The sequence below is a fragment of the Solea senegalensis genome, linkage group LG2, assembly GCF_019176455.1.
Source record: "Solea senegalensis isolate Sse05_10M linkage group LG2, IFAPA_SoseM_1, whole genome shotgun sequence".
NCBI lineage: Eukaryota > Metazoa > Chordata > Actinopteri > Pleuronectiformes > Soleidae > Solea > Solea senegalensis.
Window position 1 is genome coordinate 20,217,409 of NC_058022.1, and position 19,082 is coordinate 20,236,490.

A 19,082-nucleotide genomic window follows, 5' to 3' on the forward strand; every position below is an offset into this window, starting at 1 on the left:
CTCACTCCGGCTAATAAGTATGTTTAGGATGTGAATCACCTTCATCAAAGGCTTCCTATAAAGAGGCATGCTTGTATCGCTGGCCTGTGATTAGTCATTACTGTCAAACCCTCTGTTTGCTTCTGTTGTAATGCTTTGAAGCCAACAGGTGGTTGTACTGGAAATGCGAAACGCACTTATACTGTAGCTTAACTTCCTTTCTTGTCTCGTAGCTCTCACAGAATGCAGTAGCTTTTTCTCTGATATGTTATTATATAGAGCTTGCCCAGTACTTGCTGTTTTTTATTCCCTCTTATCCAAGCTGGACCATTTGTTTTCTGTGACACTAGTTTCACATGGGGGATTTTGTGTGAATTATAATTGCAAGAAAGGTTAAGACGGCTCTCACATTTAGACTCAAATGGCAGAATGACGTGGTTGTCACAAATGTCATAGCAGTTTTTCTCCTCCTGTGCATGTTCTCTCTTTTCATCTCTACCTCTCCTCTCCTGGTTGAATGTCACACATGCCGTTATCTACATTGTAAGAGTTATTGCTTGCTGTTCTAGGTAGCTGATATCCATAATGATGTTTTAGACTCATTGTGATCACAAAACACAAACACACATATTTTTGTGTCTGAAAAAGGACAAAAAAAAAAACCCTCCACCGGCATGGAGACTGCCCACAACACTTTTCTTTTTCCAATGCCAGTGTTGCTGTTGCCATGGGAATTGATGGAATGGCACCTTGAGTTCAGCTGTGTTATGACAAGTTATTCCAGGTAAAATAAAAAAAGGAAAACAAAACACTGTCTTAGGAGGGTTTTCCAGTCCTTCTGGGATTTGCCTTGTTTATGAGACCATACTGCCATAGAATAAACCAGAGCAACATGACTGCCACTCAGACCTCAGGTCTTACTGATGAATGTACTTAGTTGGAGGGCTATAAATCACTCAATGCATTATTTCTTCACACAAAAAAAAACCTCACAGACAGTTCAGTGGGCTGAATGAAACATTAGAGGAATGACACACACTATCAGTACATTGTATGATTTTCAGAATTACACTGACAGGAGATGTTACCAAGGTGACATATATTACTTGACTCAAATAAATAGTTCTTTTTTTGTTTTCTTATGCTCCCCATTGCTCTCACCAAACACCTTTTTCTTCCTTATCATGTTCTTTTTTATTTTACTTGCCTCTGTCTGATGATACATATAACACTGTGCTACTTTCACAACCCCTTCATTAATTGCCTTATTATTTTTTTTTCTGGCCTGTGCAGCAGCCACTGGTCAGGAAGGGGTGTGATAGTGTGCGTGTACATGCACAGCCTATGTACAGTATGTGAATGGGTTTCCAGAGGCTTGTAATTGCAGGTTGATTTGTGGTCAGAGAGGGTCAGATGTCCTGCAGGGAACATGTCAGGCTTTTAAAAGCAGAGGAAAGGAATCTGGTCCTGCACCCATTTAACCTGTGTCACCTCAGGGAGGTCAAAGCACTCAATCATCTATACTTCTTTTATCATCTTATGATTCAATGTAAAACTCTGTGACTGTCTTTATTTTCTGACGTCGGCAAAATCCTGTATGCTGTGGCTTAAATGCAAAGGTATACCATAATCTGAAAAAAAAAAAAAAACTGCTTTATTTGCCCCAGGATAATACAAATACATAAAGGAAGCCATTTTACCTCATACTGAAGATCCCCAAATGCACTGAAACAAAGCACCTTCTCCAAACCCCATTAATGCTAATGCATCTCTGTTGTAGCCAAACACTAAAGTCTGACCTTGAATTCCTGTTTTTATGGTATTTACTGAATCAACTTTTCAGCTGGAGTGGTTGCTTCCAATTCCTTTTCATGCCCCTGTCACTTTCATGTTTGTCCATTTGTCCATCTGTACTCCTTCCATTGCCAGAACAGAACTGTTTGAATTTTTCCTAGATTCTTTAAAACTTCTTCTGTATCTGCATTGAAGTCCAAAGGAGATTTTTAGCATGTTTCATTGCAAAATGCAGAGTATCCTGTTCAAAATAAAGAGATAGAAAAAGCTTTTATCACTGGGGGAAATATTACAACTTCAGGTGACTGCGATAGCTCCAGATGTTTTTCTCTCTGAAGTTCTGTGTGTGCTAGAAAGATGTGTCATCTCATGATAACTCGTGTCGTGATAAAATAACAGCGGATGCTGTGGAGCAAAATATTTTCTTAGATTAAGTGTGCACAGATCTGAACATGAGAAAACCCAGCAGTTGCAATCGTTTGACCAAATCGGAGTACACAAAATATTCTGTTGGTAGAACATGGGGTTTTAAAGATTCTCCTAATATTATAACAGCTAATTAAAGTCCAAGAACAACGATCCTGCACTTCAATCCACCGACACAGCAACGCTACACGTGACAGATGTTCCTTCCTTTCCACTGCACACAGCAGTAACCTCAGGTCACCATTGCTTCCTATATAACCACTTAAGCATGCAAAAAATCTGTGACCACAGTTTGTGGTGTTTCCACTTCTACTGTACATTTATGAGGAATTATTGCTCTGCTGAAAGACATTATCACACAAAGGAAATAGTCAACCTTAGTCTCAGTCGCCTCGGCTCTACCAGTAAATACAATTGTAAACATTTTAGTGATTACAAACATGGTATTGATGGCCATGTGTCTTCTTCATTGACATGTCATGGCTAAACGACCCTATAGCTGGTCCTGCAATCACAGTGTCTTAATGAGTAATGACATTCGGAGTTGGGGCTACGAAGAAAGTGAAGAACAAAGTGGTCGATTGAGTCAAGCTTTAGTGTCCAAGCTTTAACAATGTTCAGTGCTACAGAAAATAACTGACAGATTCAACAGACAATAGATTTTACATGCCGTTGATTGATTTGTCCTGTCCTGTCTGCAATCACTGCAAATAAGTTCATCTTAAAGATTACATTTTTACCTGCCTTAGCACATGTCTGTAACAAAACAGTGCATTTGACACATGTCACAGGATTACAGCGATGGAGGCCTTGCCACTCACTCCAGGATCAGCAGAGTCTAATGGCTTCTCATCAATTCCTCCTGTCGCGGGAAGTGTGTGTCATGACTCCTATAACTACTTCTGACAAGAGAGATGAAGCACTTGTTAAAGTTGTGAGCTTCTGCTGGAGTTAGAAACCATTAGATATAAATCTGTGTAGAGGAAAATGGACAGAGACAGTGAGTGAGGGCCAACCAGAGGTGGGGATGAGTGGAAAGGGTTGAGACAAAAGGCGCCTATGCTTTAGACATGACAGATCGCAATGAGTAGAGAGAGGGAAACGGAGAGAGAGAGCGGAGTGAGAGAAGCTAATGATCTCCATCTGTCTTAGGAGGCTGGGAAAGTGGAGCATCGTTAGCCTTTTGGAATCATGGAAAGCCAACAAACACATGATTTACAGATCTCATCCTGGCACTGTGTTATGTGAGAAGCTTCATGACGAGTCATGTGGTAAAATATCGTGAGGGGCCAGTTAAGACAATCACTTGTGTCTTACTGGTTTCCACTGAGAGTGGTTGTATAATACTATATGTTGTTTACTGTGTACATGCCACAGTCTATTTTGGGCATTTTATGTGTGTGAGTTTTGCCTCTTATTTGATGTAGGATACAATTGAAATCTATAGACTGTCACACACCAGACAACTGAATCTCTCATTAGAATTGGGCACGGACTATATATGTAGTGGCTCTAACATTATAAGCAGAGGGAGTTTCTCATGTTGCATTAGTTGCACTGTATGTGTTTGTGTCTGGCAAAGAGTTGGTCATCATTAAAGTCCAATGTTCTGTCAATGTATGACCTGCTCAACAAATGAAGGAAGTGTTTTTTCTCTGATCTGATGCATGTGTTGTCAGGAAGACATCACTTGTTTTCATCTTCCAAAGCTGTTAAACAATACAATAAAACTGGCAGGATTGGTTTGGCATTTTTAAAGGGCAACTAAACCCCCTCTTCTGAAGCTAACTCTGCCCTATGCCTGATTTTGAAAAATGCCAAGAAGTGTGCTGAGAGCCGAGTGAGGGAGGGGAGGAGCTGTTTGGACAAGAGAGTGACAGAAATTGTGTACCAGGGAAACAAAGGTGGACTAAGAAAGCCATTGGCAATATTTGAACTGAGGAGCTGGTGTTTGACCAGGGAGGCCTGTGTTTCAAAGAAAACAAAAAAAAAGTCTAAAAAGGAGTGCATCAGTCAACACATCAATGTAATGCAATACAGCTTTCATGTTATGGTAAAAGATTGCAGTTTGATATGGCTGGGTATTTCATAGATTTCGAACGATTTCAGAATCTAGCACACACAATGTTACATATTCCTTATACTGTATGTGAAATGTTTTACTGCTTCAGTGTTAACAATTTTCTGCCAATAAAGAAGCCACAGTTGCTAACAATGCAGATAGATGTGCCCAGTCATGGAAAAACCAGCAACAAGTCTCCCTAGGGACATTTTGAGTTATTTAGAGATTCTGCAAGTGTGATTTCTAAGCTTTCCAACAATGTCTAACATGTGGAAATCTGAAAATATTTGAATATGTGTTGAATGTAGGCACTCCTCAAAGGAGAATATTAGCCTCAAAGAATTACACCTCCTGGGGAGCCAAGTGACAGTATCATCACATTTACATAGTCCAACCCCCTCCCAGTCTAGCTGTCAGTGACAGAAACTATTGTAGTAGTTTAAACAATGGTTATCAATAGCAGGTCTAGGGACCCCAAGGATTCTATGAAGAGGTCCCAGGGGGTTCCCAGAGAAAAATAAAATTAAATATGAATCTAAATGTCATCAAATTGAAAAAAACAAGAAAGGTAATATACTTAAGAGTTTGATCCTGTGGATGATGATGTGCTACCTCACAGCTAGTTGCTAAATCATTAGCATCACAGTCAATACTTTATAACCAAAGCTGTGTCATTCACACATTATTCAAGCACATCAGGCTGGTTTGTTATTCATATTAATAGCAGCTAATAATACGATCATCTGATCGAACAGAAGTTTTGATGTGCATATCATTTGCATTTTAAAACGATTTTAAAACGAAAAAAGATAGCATCCACCATGAAAAACATTTTTTTAATCCCTGATGTGACATCGAATGACCACTACACGTAGGTGAGCAACATTAATGAAAACTCACCCCATAAGAAGTTAGCAGGTTAATAGGCGGTTGGGAGTGCTTTCTTCACAGGTGTCTTGTCTTCATCTCAGAAGTAACTACTGTACGTCGACTGTTTGCCTCGAGCTGTCCAATTATTCTCATGTCCTGCCATTCTCTTTCACCCACTAAATAATCCATCTGTTTGTTGTTCATAAACTCTGGAGCCAAAGATTTGTACTCTAACAGCCACAATTTTGTTCTCCTGCAATACATTTTTCCTTGTCCATCTTCAATTCGGGGGGGCATGAAAAAGTGTCTGTCCTCTAGAGGGGCATGACAGAAAATAATTGAGAACTACTGCCCTAAAGGGACATGGGGAAAAAACATAAAAATGAAACGTTTCTCCTGTGCACAAGATACTTTCTCTTTCGCACCAGAAAGTATCTTGTGCCCGTCAGAAAGTATTGCATGTGGGCATGATGTCTGGGAGACCATCCACTGGATTTTGGTTTGTGTTTCTGTGTGAAAAGGCAACATGCAAGTAGAGCAGCAATGTCCTTATAATGTAAATTATAAAGTCCCAGGTTAAAATCCTGGACTGTCATTTTCACACAGAAACACAAACCGAAATACAGGATCCAGTGAGTTCAGCTCCTTGGTTTGATTTCTGACCTTTGACCTTTCCCTATATAATTTCAGTTATTTTTTATTTTTTTTTCAGTTTTTAACTATCACTCAATACAATATTGATATCCACTTGATTACAATTTTCGTGATGACATTTTTGGATGTATCACTAAACCCCATCTAAACCCCACTTTTTCAGTCACAAAAAAAAAAAAGGCTTTTACTGACAGACATTTGTTGGCCTCTTATAACACCACCTTTGTCTCTTGAAAACACACATAGAATTTTGGGGCACTTGCTGAAGCTGTTGTTCTTGAGAAAACAGTCTTTAACCATTAGTAAGGAGTTGGTGTTTCTCTGCAGTGGAGCGGACAATCGAAAGAGGACATCCGTGCTCCATGTAAGAAATCCCCTGAAGTATTCCCGTGTGCTCTTCAGCTGGAGCTGATGTAGTCCTCTAAGCTTTTTGCTGACAGACACAATACTTTCCTCCTCATTTCCTTTCCTGCTGCACCTCATACTTTCCTCACAGTGAAAGGTGCCAGTTGTCCTCATACGCTGTAGTCAACCATTACCACCTGTGTTATGTGAGCAAAAATCTATTTTCTGCCCTATCCAAAACAACATGGTGCCAATTAACTGTTACTCCTCTCTTGGGTGATGTAGAAATCATTTGACAAGCAGTTCTTCCTCGTAGAATAACGACATATTTGCTTTATTCATCCAAGAATCAGTTTCATTTTTCAGCGTTGTTTAAAAACCTGCCCAAACCGTTCAAAGGAAACAGATAAATATAGACAAAGGAGGAAATACTGCAGGACACAGTATCATATGGTAATTTCATACAAGTAATGAAAAGCTGAGCCAAAGCTTATATTGTTAAGGGTTTTCACACCTATTCTGTGGTTGATGCTGTTGATGATGTGGCAGGAAGTTTAATCTATTGTCATTTTTGATTTACATTTTTTAATTTAATGACTTGGAAAACACTGGAAAAATCATTTGGATTCATTTTTATAGGCAGTCAACCCTAGTTTCATGTTTATGAAATAAAAAATAAAAAATAGAATTGTAGTCAATTTTCTTTGTGTCCACCTTTCTCGATCAGAGTTTGACACACTCAGAAGTTTGAAATACTATATGTCTAGTGTGGGCTCGCGCTTGTACAGGTGGTTTCCCATTCGTGCCATCTCTAACTCTATTATCATTTGTTACAATACATATGAAACAAGAAGAAAACTATATTAACATGACAATAACACCAATATCAACAAATGTGTTCATGTTAACAAAGACAGAATACTAGCTATATACAATGTGTGACTTAGCAAGGTAGACTTGGAAATAGGAACCATAAATTGAAGGTGGGTCATAGGTTTCAAGGTGATAAATGGAACAAAATGTCAAGTGATAAATTGCACATTGCCATAATTTTATTGGACTTAGATTTGCAATGATATAATAAGTACATTTCACATTATATACCCTATAATCTAATACCACTATTGTGATTAGATATGGTCACAGGTCAGGTTTGAGCTTTAAACATCTTAAAACAACATTATAAATCCAAGGTGTGGGAAGTGTAATATAAACATGTATTGTTTTGACTTGTGTGAGTTTGTGTATTCATCGCAGTTATTGTACGTTAATGAGCATAAACAGTGTATTCTACAGGCTGCTGAGGTTGCTGTGGTGATGGGTTAAAAGGAGCTGATGGAACAGATGGCAGTGAGGCGACCCTGCAGGCTGCCTATCTGCTCCCCACCTAAAATCTCAAATCTTTATGTGCCACCTCAGGCATCCTACCTGTGTTTATACACCTGGATTGACCTCAGGCTACAGCATGACAAAAAAGGAGACATGCATACAAACATGTGCGCTTCCAGTTGGATTATATGCTGTGCATGCTGATTGTAATGTGCCAAAACTGTGTTAATCCTGGCCCTTGGGTGTGGATCCACCTGCTTTAGCTCCCTCCTGCAGTTGTCTGGGTTAACCGTGGCTTCCTGCTATGACAGAGTAACAGAATGGACACCAAGCCATAAGGGCTTCCCTCTGAATTGCCCATAGAGATTGGCTGTGATTAGAAAGCTTATCCCCTGTCATATAAGACTTGCTGCTGGGTGTGTTGATGGTCAATATCTGTCTTGTCTAAAAGTGTTTTCTTTATGCTCTCTATCACATCACTCTCTTGTTGAGTTGTCCCATTATGCCTATCTGCATAAGCTCCACACAGGAGTATTTATTCTACATTTTATTGTTTTATTGAGCTGGAATTACTTCTTCATCACCACGCCACCACTGCATTCTGTTAACTGAGGCTGGCAGGAAAGAGTGTGTGTATGTTGTGAGAATGCTTGAAAGTATCAGCAGCCTCCAGAAGCGAAATCTCTGCATGTGCACATTTGTGTGTGCAAATCCATTTGTGCAACACCAGGTAGCAAAGGTTGTTTTTTTTTTTTTTACACTGGCAGACGTTCACCACCGGCGTGCATTATTAAACATGTACATGCTGTTTGTGAGCCAATGCCTAATGGAATAACTGTGTAGCGCAAACAGTTCACAGTGATAATATCTAAGATGCACTTCACAAACACACTTGTACAGCATTCTTAGTGAGGTACAGATTATGCATTCTCCAGCCCCTTACATTAAGTAGGGGGGGCGGATCATTTTCTGGAACATTTTTTTTACTGTATTGCTTAAAATCCTCTTCACAACCCGATTGTAACCAATTAATGAACACATTGTGACAAAAATGAAAAATGTCAGTCAGCTTTGGAAAAGTACCAAAAGTTCCCTATGCCGCGCAGTGCTCGTGAATCTGTGGTCAATGTGCATTCTTGTGATCTCAAGGTGTGGCTTCGGAGGGAAGTCTGAAGAAAGGGGCTTGAATTTTTGAATTCAAAATTGTACCTGTTCAAACAGCTTTTCCAGGATCTCCAACCCTACCTTTAACTTAAACCCTAATCCTAATCCTGAAACCAAGTTTACCCTCAAAAAGCCTTTTAAAGTTGTTAGAAACAGCCAAAATGTCCTCACAAAGATAGCTTTGATGTTAAATATGTCCTCACAGCCTTACACACACACACACAGCTGCCAGGGGATGGCTGGTTGCAGGCTGCCGTGGAAACATAAGTGAAGAAAAGAATTGGCAGGATTTACTGGAAGGTTACAATAAAAATATTGTAGTGAGGAACAGTGGTAAAAGGATGAAAAGATGACAGGGGGAGAAAAAGCCACACTTCTTAGTGAGACGGAATAAAACAAAAAAATATCACACTTAGCCACAGTAAGAGAGGTTAAGAGTCAGAGGCAGATGAAAGCAGTGAGCTGTTGTGCTCAGAGAAGGCACAAAGCAGACTGTGTGAAGCTACGCCCACACACAAGTCAGAGATTGGAATCATCAGCCAGAGACCTTTTTGGTCAACAGTGATATTTCAAGTTGAGTGTTCAGGGGTTTTTTTGTTTGTTTTTTTGTTTTTGTCAGTCGGTGTGTACTTTTGGGGACATTTCAGTTCACGGAATTACACTGCAGAGTGAGCACTCCTCGAATTCAAGCTGGACCACATTATGACAAGAACATTCCTGATATGTTGAGATCTGTTTGATCACATGTATATAATGAAAGTGTGAAGAGTGATGTCAATGATGAAACCTGTATTCTCTTAGTACAGCATGATGATGTTCATTCTGTGACTCATGCTCTTATTTTAAGTCAAATACGTGACACAGTAGAATATTGTCCAGTGTGTTCAATTTATGACTTTACTGGCATAATGTGAATATGCCACTGGTAATGTTAGTAGCTTTTAGGTAGGTTTTATAAAAGTTAAGGTTCTTGCTTTGCATTGACCTTATGTTTCTACAGCAGCCCAAACAGACGTGCTTTTTTTTTTTGGAAGCAGGAGCTTACTACACAAATGAAGGAGAATTGCTCTGCCCACATAAACCTGATTCATAAATCAATAAAGAAGGGGTAAACTGCAGAGAGAGTGGGAGATTAGATGTGACAGAGTTTTTACATCCTTTCTAGTATGCGGAGGCCACTATAGTTCCCCGATGTTCTTGGCATTGCTCTGCAATCTCACCATCAGATGTCACAAATGATGTTATGTTGTACTTTTAAGGCGTGGCTGTGTTGTGACTGACAGATTTCATGCACAGCTCCATCCGCTCATTCAAATGTGGTCTCTGGTTGTAAAAAGCCAATTTGCTTATAAATAGCTGCCTACTTAGTGGATGACATCATGAAGGTTTGTCACTTGCTTCAGTTTATATTTAAAAAAGAAACAAATATACAATCATTGAATATTGACGTTCTACTGCAAGTCATTTTGTTTACTCTGACAAAAGTTTGCTATACCTTTGACATCAATTTTCTTCTGTCCTTGCAACTTCCACCCTGCATTTCCCTTTCATCTTGGTTTTCTTATCCTCATATGCAACAAAGGAGCACTAATGTTCAGTGAAACAGAGACATACATGCGCTTCTTGTGGTTTACCCTCCCAATTCTTTTCATACTCACAGGCAGACACATTCTCACATGCTCTGCTGCTTTGTTTTTGTTGTTTTTTTTTTTTTATTTGTGTGTAGCACTGTGAAGATCACAATCATGCAGTGTGTGCTGTCTTCCTCTCACACCTTGTTGCGTCTCCATTAACATGGATGAATGCCCACACTTGAATGGGTTTTGAACATGCAGATTGGCGTTCTCTTGTGCAGAGTTTGCACACAGGCACAGTTCCAGCCTGTGCTGTGGTTTCATCAGCTCGTTTGATGTGTTTGTTTTATAGTATGTTTAAAGTTAAAAAAAAAAACCTGGTTTGAACTCTCTTGTGTCTTCTCTAATGCTGGAATATCATATTGCATCCTGTGATGTAACAAAGTGCAGCAAACCATATGTGTCACAGATCCCAGCGGATTTTAAAGAGATGATTGGGCAAGTTGTGTGTGTGTGTGTGTGTGGTGGAAGCTATTTATAAATTTGAAGAAGATGCTTTCTTAAAGGCTTAATCAGATTTATTGTTGTGACAGTATAACTTTAATTACTTTGAAATAAATCAGGAGACAAAGTCATTCTGTGTTTGTGTATCAGCCCTCCAACATGTTTTTGTTCAGTTGTGCAGTGTTTATAGACATTCCTGTATGCATACAAGTTTTTTCATTTATTTTTCTCTGCAACGTACAGAGGAGACTAGTAAATCTTGAGGACACTTCTCTCTCTCTCTCTCCCTCCCTCAACAATAAAACATGCTCCTCATTCATTTCAAACACTTCACATTCCTGGACTTCTTAATTGAACCTCTTGCTGTTAATATAGTGCAAGTAATTCTGTCAAGCTGCAGGAAATATTATCATTGTTGAGAGTCTGCTAGAATAAATGGAGACAGTCTTAATGAGGCAGCATCTTAAGAAGAGAATAATACTTTATCATTCTGCACGAAAGCTAGCGTTGGTCTGGATCCAATATTTGACAGTCTGAGACCTTTAGTAAAATCTGAAGGTTTCTCATGCCACAAAATAATGATAGCTGTTAAGTCTTTAGTCTCTTTTGACAGATGATTTTAAATGACAAATGACACTGTTTATTACGTATTGTCGTCACTTGTGTCGCATCTTCCACAGACAGCCGTGCTTGACAAAAACTGTTATGCTATTAGTAGTGCACATTGTGTTTTATGACCTTAATTAATCGATCATTTCTTTTTGCAGCCATTTGAAGCCTATTTCAAGAGGATGCTTTAGTTTAGAGTAATAGTTTGTGAAGAGGGGAAGTTGAAGTTAGGGCAGTAGGAGCATCGCACCAATCAGATGCTGACCACTATAAGTGGCCAAAGGCTTGTGTTTGCACATGTGTGCAAATGGAAACACCCAGCCCTGTTATTGTAAGCCCTGGTATTGTACGCCCTGTTAGATTGTAAACCATAACAATCAATAACACATTTTCTCAGTCAGTTCCCTTTCACTCTGCATCTGATACTGTCATAATGTCTCTATCACTCTCACTTCATGTTCACTTTCTCCTGTTTTTTTCTCATCTTTAATTGGTTCCCACATATCACACATTAGGTAAAGAATTGTTACATGCACATGTAGTTCCAATTAATATGTTAACATGTGCTCCAGTTCAGCAACAAAATGGCTTTTAATTCCCTTTTTATTTTATTTTTATTTTACAGAGAAATGGATTATTGAGGTGTCACAGCAGGAAGCTCCATTTTGAACAGCATGATCACTTCCATGTTTCATTATGTGATGGTCTCATTTGAGAGCCTCTTTGTTAGACAGAATTGTATGTCCACTTGGGCAAAAAAAAAGCCATTTTTGGTGATGATAGCCATTATGTGACTGTGATGCAAAAAGCTGTCTAGCCACATTTGTAGGATGGAGTGCAAACGCCTGTTGCTTTGATGTTCAAATATTCCAGTTTCGCCAGAGGCAGAAGTCTTAGAGTGCACAATAGTGGTGCACAGTGGGGAAGCGAGATGAATATAATTGCTTTTATTACCTCACTCTGGATGACACCATCCACCTCCCTGCTACGCCTTTCTCATGTGGGAAGCAGTCAGAGCTAGAATTGAATTCCACATACTCAGAGGTGACTTTATAAGGGAATCATACAGGACAGTTATTGCACCATCAACAATGTAATGAAACTGACTCAAAGGTGACAACAGTACAGACGAAGGTCACTGTTAATATATGGTGATCTCCTGCCGTACAACACAGGAGTTTGCCAGCCATAGAGGAGAACTGAGACTTATCTAGTCAAGCTTAGCAATCCTCACAAGGACTTTTGTGTTTGCTCAAGTCTTCCTCCATTTTTTTTTTTTTCATTCCCCTTTTCTTCAATGTTTGACTGCCTTTGTCGGTGAAATACCATAAATGTTTGGGGAGTCAATTTCCTCAAACCAGTACAGGCCTCAGGTCTCATCCTTTGTCTGTCCATGCATGGATGTGTGTGAATGTCTCAAACTGTGTCTACTTAAGTGCCGTGCTCATTTGTGTGCCCATATGGCATGCAAGCGAGTACATATCCACCCATTTGGAAAAAGTCTTGCTTTTACCTTTGTTACCAGTTTGCCTGCATTTTTTTTTTCCAAATCCCCAAAAGTGACCCCAACAAATGAGACAATAAACTGAAAAAGCGCAGTGATCCAAATATCTCAGTTCCATCCTTAATTCATTAATTTGCTGTTTCCCTACAGTCAGTCAACCAGAATGATCCATCAGGAAAGTCCAGTGAGCTTTTCCGCCACCAAGCATAAATGGGATTGTGGATGACTGATCACAAAGCCTATATCCACAGAGTTCTACCCTGTATTAATGCATCCATTTAGGCCTGCAAATGGGCGGACACACACACACACACACACACCATGCACACAAAGTTTGACTTAGTCTCCCCTCAGCAGTGCTCCAAACCTACTCATGGTGAAGTAGTGTAGTTATTTTATACCAGCTCTCATGTGTCAAACGCTCTCGGGCTTTGAAAACACAAATGCAGTTATGCAGCTGTTTTAAATGTTACACTCACTACATCCTACATTTTCATACAATTATTCATAAGCAAAGGCACAAACATTTCCCACTCCATATGTCACAACTTCCGTAAAGCTGTCGTGCCTCACTTTTGAATACAAACAAATGTTTGTTACATTCAAACCTTTGCCAAATGAGTTCAAACGGTACTAATTAAGTCGGTCTGCTCCACATGACTCTCTCTGTATTTCTCAGCATAGCAGTTCACACAGGATGATGCATTTTGCGTCACAGCTTAAGTAAAGCAAGAAACATAAACCTGGTCCCTAATCGTACTTCTTTTCACGATCGCAATTTTAGCTTCTCACAAAATCATCTGATATTGAGAGTACATGCTCCACAAACAGCCGTCGCCTAACCAACTGCCTGACTATGTGCCTGTATGTACCAATCTACCTGTGACTGCAACTGACAAAAGTAGTTAATTCAGGACAATGATAATAATGGTAATGACTCTGAAGTCCACAGGGGGGCGATAGAGGTGTCACACTGGAACTTATATACCAAGCCGGTTGCATCCATCACCACATAAAGGATTGCAGCTCCACTGTCACATGTCACCTCCTGAAATGAATTTGGCCTAGTTGGTTGTAGAGAACGTTTCTGCCATGTGGACACTTGAACATCAGTTTTATGCTGAATCACTGCTCATATCGTATGCTTGCACAAGCATATCCACCGAGTGTTCCTGGTCCTCTGCAAAGAACACTGTCATACCTTGTCATATCTGCACAGTGCCAATTAAGAAACACTTTCCAGAGCATGAACACAGAGAACTTTCTCCACGGTCTATAAGCAAAGTTTCAGTTTCTGCATCATTTAATACGGTGATAATTTATTTGCAAAATCTGATTGTGTGGGGGATTATGTTCCCAGGTGGAAAGGACTGACCATTCATTTCAGGGTTGGTGGTTTGATCCCCCAGCAAACTGACCATTTAGAAGGACCCTTGAATTGATCGTAATACTGTCATAACAAAACATTGGTTAAGAATCAGTCTTATTCTTTGATCCAAGTCTTTTTGAATTGCAGTTGGGGTAGCCTCAACTTTGGAAATATATATATTTATTTAGAAATAGGAAAAACAAAACAGCCCACCAAATACCAAATTTGCATGTTTAATTACCTGTTTTGTCTGCCATTGCTTAGTTTTAAGACTTTGCCTGCTAATGAAACGCAGAGACTCTTGCCTTTGTCAGGAGTTGCTCACAATCCTTCACATTTCAAATACCCCCATCATCACCACACCGCTTGGAACCATGATAATTGATGTATTTCCCATAAAGGAGTGGTAATTAAGATAATGAGATTTTCAGAAGCAAGCGTGGCATGCCAAAATGAGGGGGAGCATGTTTCGTGACTGCTTCACTTTAGCTTTATAAATTTCCCTTTCCATTTTCCCTCCTGTTTTATTCTTTTCTATTTCAACAGTGCTGCGTCTCGACTGATGTCTGCCTCCTATCTGTGCTCTCCTTACCACATCTGCTTCCCCTTTTGACTCCCATCCACAGCTTGTCCTCATTTGTTTGCTTAGTGCATAATTAGGTATAGGATCACCCATTGTGTAATTATGTATAGCAGTTTGATATGTAATTAAAATTGTATCAGTATCTAGTGTAATTTGTGCTGTGTGATTACCTATTAAGAGTGCAAACAGTTGTGCCTAAAAGCCTGTGACCGCCCCTCTCAAAGATGTCACTGTGCTTCTCTGTTAGTATTTACATACCAGCAGGTGCTACAGGACATCTGATCAAAACCCACTATGCTGATGTGCACGTCATACGTGTTAACACTTCGATGTGCATCAGCACACATGAACACATCCCTCTGACAGCTTGAGTAATTATTAAAGACGACCACACACATACACTCCAGACAAGACCACACTCTTTGTGCAGAATGAGTCACAAGCACATCACCATGGCTTGTTTCTCCTGAATACAGACACTAACACAGAGCAGGGCTTTCAAACAGCTTGTTAAAGAAGTCTTATAATAAAGCCAAAAGAAGAGGGCTTGTGAGGACACTCTAAGGAAACAGCTTAATGAAAGCACCCGGCTTCAAACTGGTCTAAATTAGCTGCCTGTGCAAATTCACCGCTTAATAATTAGACGTGCCTGAAAGGTCTGCTGTTCTTATGTGATAAAAACGTTGTTGTTTTTTTCTTTTTCACAGATGGTTCAAGAAGTGCAGATTTGTGTTGCTTGCTTCACTGTGTGCTGATTGTATACATTATCTGCGCTCGCTTGTCTTTTGTTTCTGTGCTGCTACGCACACATGCAGTCAAGGTTGTACCCTTCCTATCTCACCTTATGTAAAATGTAATTCATAGGGTTATTACCTTCAATAAATACAATCACCACACAGAGAGATGTTTTCTTTAAAGGCCAAAACACTCCACCATATGTCTAACCTATTTTATTCCGATAAACTCCATGTTTTTATCTCTTGACTTGTGGTGCTTTCTAGCAGAAAATTGTCAGTTATCATGATATGAACATCCACCATTTTTCCTTGTGGTGAAATTGCAAAGCAATAAAGGTCGGGTTGAATCACCAAATACACCAAACGCAAAGTGATAAGGAAAGAATGTGTACAGTACCTTGTGGTTTGTGATCTGATCAGAGCCTTTACAGTTGTTGATACCAAAAATTCACAGACATCACCTCTTACCACTTATTGGTTGATACTAGCTGTCAATCACCCGGATGTCCGCTGATATGTGCTGTAGTTGATCATCTGTTTTCCTTTAAATGGGAACATCATTTAACATCATGTCCTACTGAAGATGACCTGAAACTAACAGTTCAATCATTCACTCTTCAGGAAAATGTCTATTGTGTTAGAAATTAGGTAGGCTTTCATTCCAATGAAGTCCTATTTACAACCACTGGAGTCGCCCCCTGGTGGCTAACTGCTACTTACTATGTGTTCATTTTTATACAGCAACCAGTCTATATTTATAACTTCCTTGTGACGTCATGACAACGCCCCTGTATTTATTTGACTGCTGTGGTCTGCTGTATAGTCCAGTGTGCCACTGTCTAATTATGATAGAGAATATTTCCATCACAATAGCATGTCTCTAACTTGTTGTGCAGTGCTCGTTGCCCTGCTGTTTCTCCCTTGCTCTCTGTCTGTTGTCACCTTCATGATGTTGGTTACCTCCTAGGTCACAGCTTTTCCATGTCTCCCTCCTTGTGTTACTGCTCTGTCATGTACATACAAGACCCACTCTCTGGTTTCTTTACCCTTTAACCCAAAAGAGCACAATCCCTCACACAAACACATTTTTCAACAGTGAATCTGCTGCATTTCCCTCAAGGAGCGAGTTCTGCAGCACTGACATCCACTATATGGTTGATTAGCATCATTAGCGAATCAGCTACTCCCTCTCCCTCAAACACACACACTCCATGATGGCTCTGAAAATACCATAGCACTCATGCAAATTAAATAGTCTTGTTCTTGGCAACACAGAAATTTGTTTATGATAAGAAGTAGGTCAGACAAATAAAAACGAAGATTTATAGACACTGGAGACTCATATGGGTTCAAGATGCAAGAACCAAGGAGTGTCATCTATTTGTAGGAGATATCGTTTGTATTTTCAGCAAACAAATACGTTTAAATCTGAGGGGTTTTAGTAGAAGAGGAGGATATGGGAACAAAGACACTGGATTTCTAACTGTTCTTCTGCAGCTATTGTTGGTTTGTCTCATATAATATTCAAATTGTCTTTTCTCTTTTTCAGCTCCTTTGACTGACAAGCCACCAAAGATCCTGTTTCCCTCGGAAAACAAGATTAGCAATATGGAGCTGCAGCTAGGTAAGAGCATCATGGGATTTCCTCTTGCTGCAATCACTTCTGTTTGTTTGTCCAAAAGACAGAAAGTGAAAATGAAATGTTCATGTTCAACACACATCTAGGCAATGAATGCAGATTGATGACTGCACTATTATTTGCTGAAGAAACCAAAACTGAAAAAAAAGACTGTGAGCGTTTCCTATATATGCAAATGGACAGTGCTGATGTCCCTAAGGCTGTTTTGTCAACAATGGAGAGCCCATATGGTGCCAGAGTTCCATACACTGACTCGCCACATGGAGAGGCAGCCGCTTTCTGTTGGCATTGTTTGTCTTCATTGACTCGGGGTCACGTTGGGCCTATCGCGTGTGCATACGTGCGTGAGTGGCCATATGCATGTGGTTGTGTTTATTTGTTTTGTTTTGTGTCGTTTTTTTCTGTGACAGCATATTGCTTGATTTCTGGGCACAGTCCGCAGTCCACATGGTGTGTGCCGCTCTGTGAATGGCTAATGTGTCTGTCATGGTGAAGCCAATGGGATAAGACTGAGAGGTCTGGGAAGCAGAGAGGGACTGGATTGAGTATGTGACAGAAAGAGAAGGGGTGAGGACAGAGACAAAGGGGGTACGATGACTCACTGAGCAACTACCTTTTGTCTTCTATCCGACGCTACTGATGCAGTTGGAACCCAGGTACAGTTCATTTAAAATACCTTCACGGTTGGCTGATCAAGAGTGAAAAATTGCTGCTCTTGATAAACTGACAAGCACAACCTCACATGTCGGCATTCTTATGCATGAAGAGGTTGCACAGTGGAGGCTTCTGCTATATGTGTCGTCTGTATCTTGATTCCACTCGATTTTGAGGAAGGGGTTGGCTCACAGTTATTTAAAGCCTCCTCGGTCTTATGTCGGCTGTGAGTGTGTGTTGGTTGATGAAGGGGACAGTTTAATAATAAATACGTGAAAAATATGCATATATTTTAAACTCCCAAATTGCTCATTTGACGTTTATCTAAAGGCCTTTAGACATCAACAGTGATACAACTAATTGTCTCACCTCTAGCTGCGTTATTGACTATAACATACAATTTGAACACACACTATACAGTTACTGATGCTAGAGAAGACGTTGTTTGATGAGCAGCAAAGGATCATGGGAATGGTTCTCTAACACATTCCTCTGTGCGTTTGTGTTTCATGGTGAGAGCATCAGCGGCAGAACGCATTGCAATGGACAATGAAATACAACACACTGGCTAACTAGTGCCACCAAATACTTCCTCCCTCACTTTGATGTTTCATAGGGGGTTTGTCCCAGGAGTTACAGCATAGATGGAAAAGTGCACGTTATTACCTTGAATAGGAAATGTTTTAGCTTTAGTAAAGTCCACTGCTCGTGAAAATACGTAACGTAGCTTCTCATCAGATTAGATATTTTTATGCAGACATGTCACATATTGTATCTATAAATTGTATACTGGCTGTACCATTGTTATCAGTGAAGCTAGTATTACAACTGAACATGTTTCCTTAATCTCTGATTCATCATGGTATAGTAGGGTACGTGTGCAAATGTGGCCATTTTATGACTTAACACATTTCTGCATTTCTGGCAGACCGTTCCTTTAAGTCTAAATGGAAATTATCAAGGAGGCATCATAATGGCAGCTTTTATACTTGCAACTTTGCACCACATAATTCATTCCACAATCATTTTCACACACTAGCACTCCCAATGACTGATCTTCTAAAATGATGGTACTCTGGGGCTTTACTACAATAGTATAAAAAAAAGGGAAGAAAATGTGCAGTTGATGTCATATAGTGTGTCCCCATAGACTACACCTGCAGAGTTACAAAGGCACAAAGACACTGGGGTAAATATTTTACAAGCGGGTCTTCATTTTGTGGCCAGAAAAGTTGTCTCTCCAACGAGACAAGAGTTTCTCTTTTATTTAGCTTATTTATTTATTC

The 19,082-nt window shown here is 39.8% G+C and overlaps 1 protein-coding gene across 4 annotated transcripts in view; it reads left to right on the forward strand.

Moving 5' to 3' along the window:
- il1rapl1a (interleukin 1 receptor accessory protein-like 1a) overlaps positions 1 to 19,082 on the forward strand; it is a 174,166-nt gene that overhangs the window by 95,577 nt on the left and 59,507 nt on the right. For all 4 annotated transcript variants that reach the window (XM_044019149.1, XM_044019151.1, XM_044019150.1 and 1 more), the window contains exon 6: positions 17,053 to 17,127. In XM_044019149.1, coding sequence (XP_043875084.1) covers positions 17,053 to 17,127 — 75 coding nt within the window. The remainder of the gene's footprint in view (positions 1 to 17,052; positions 17,128 to 19,082) is intronic.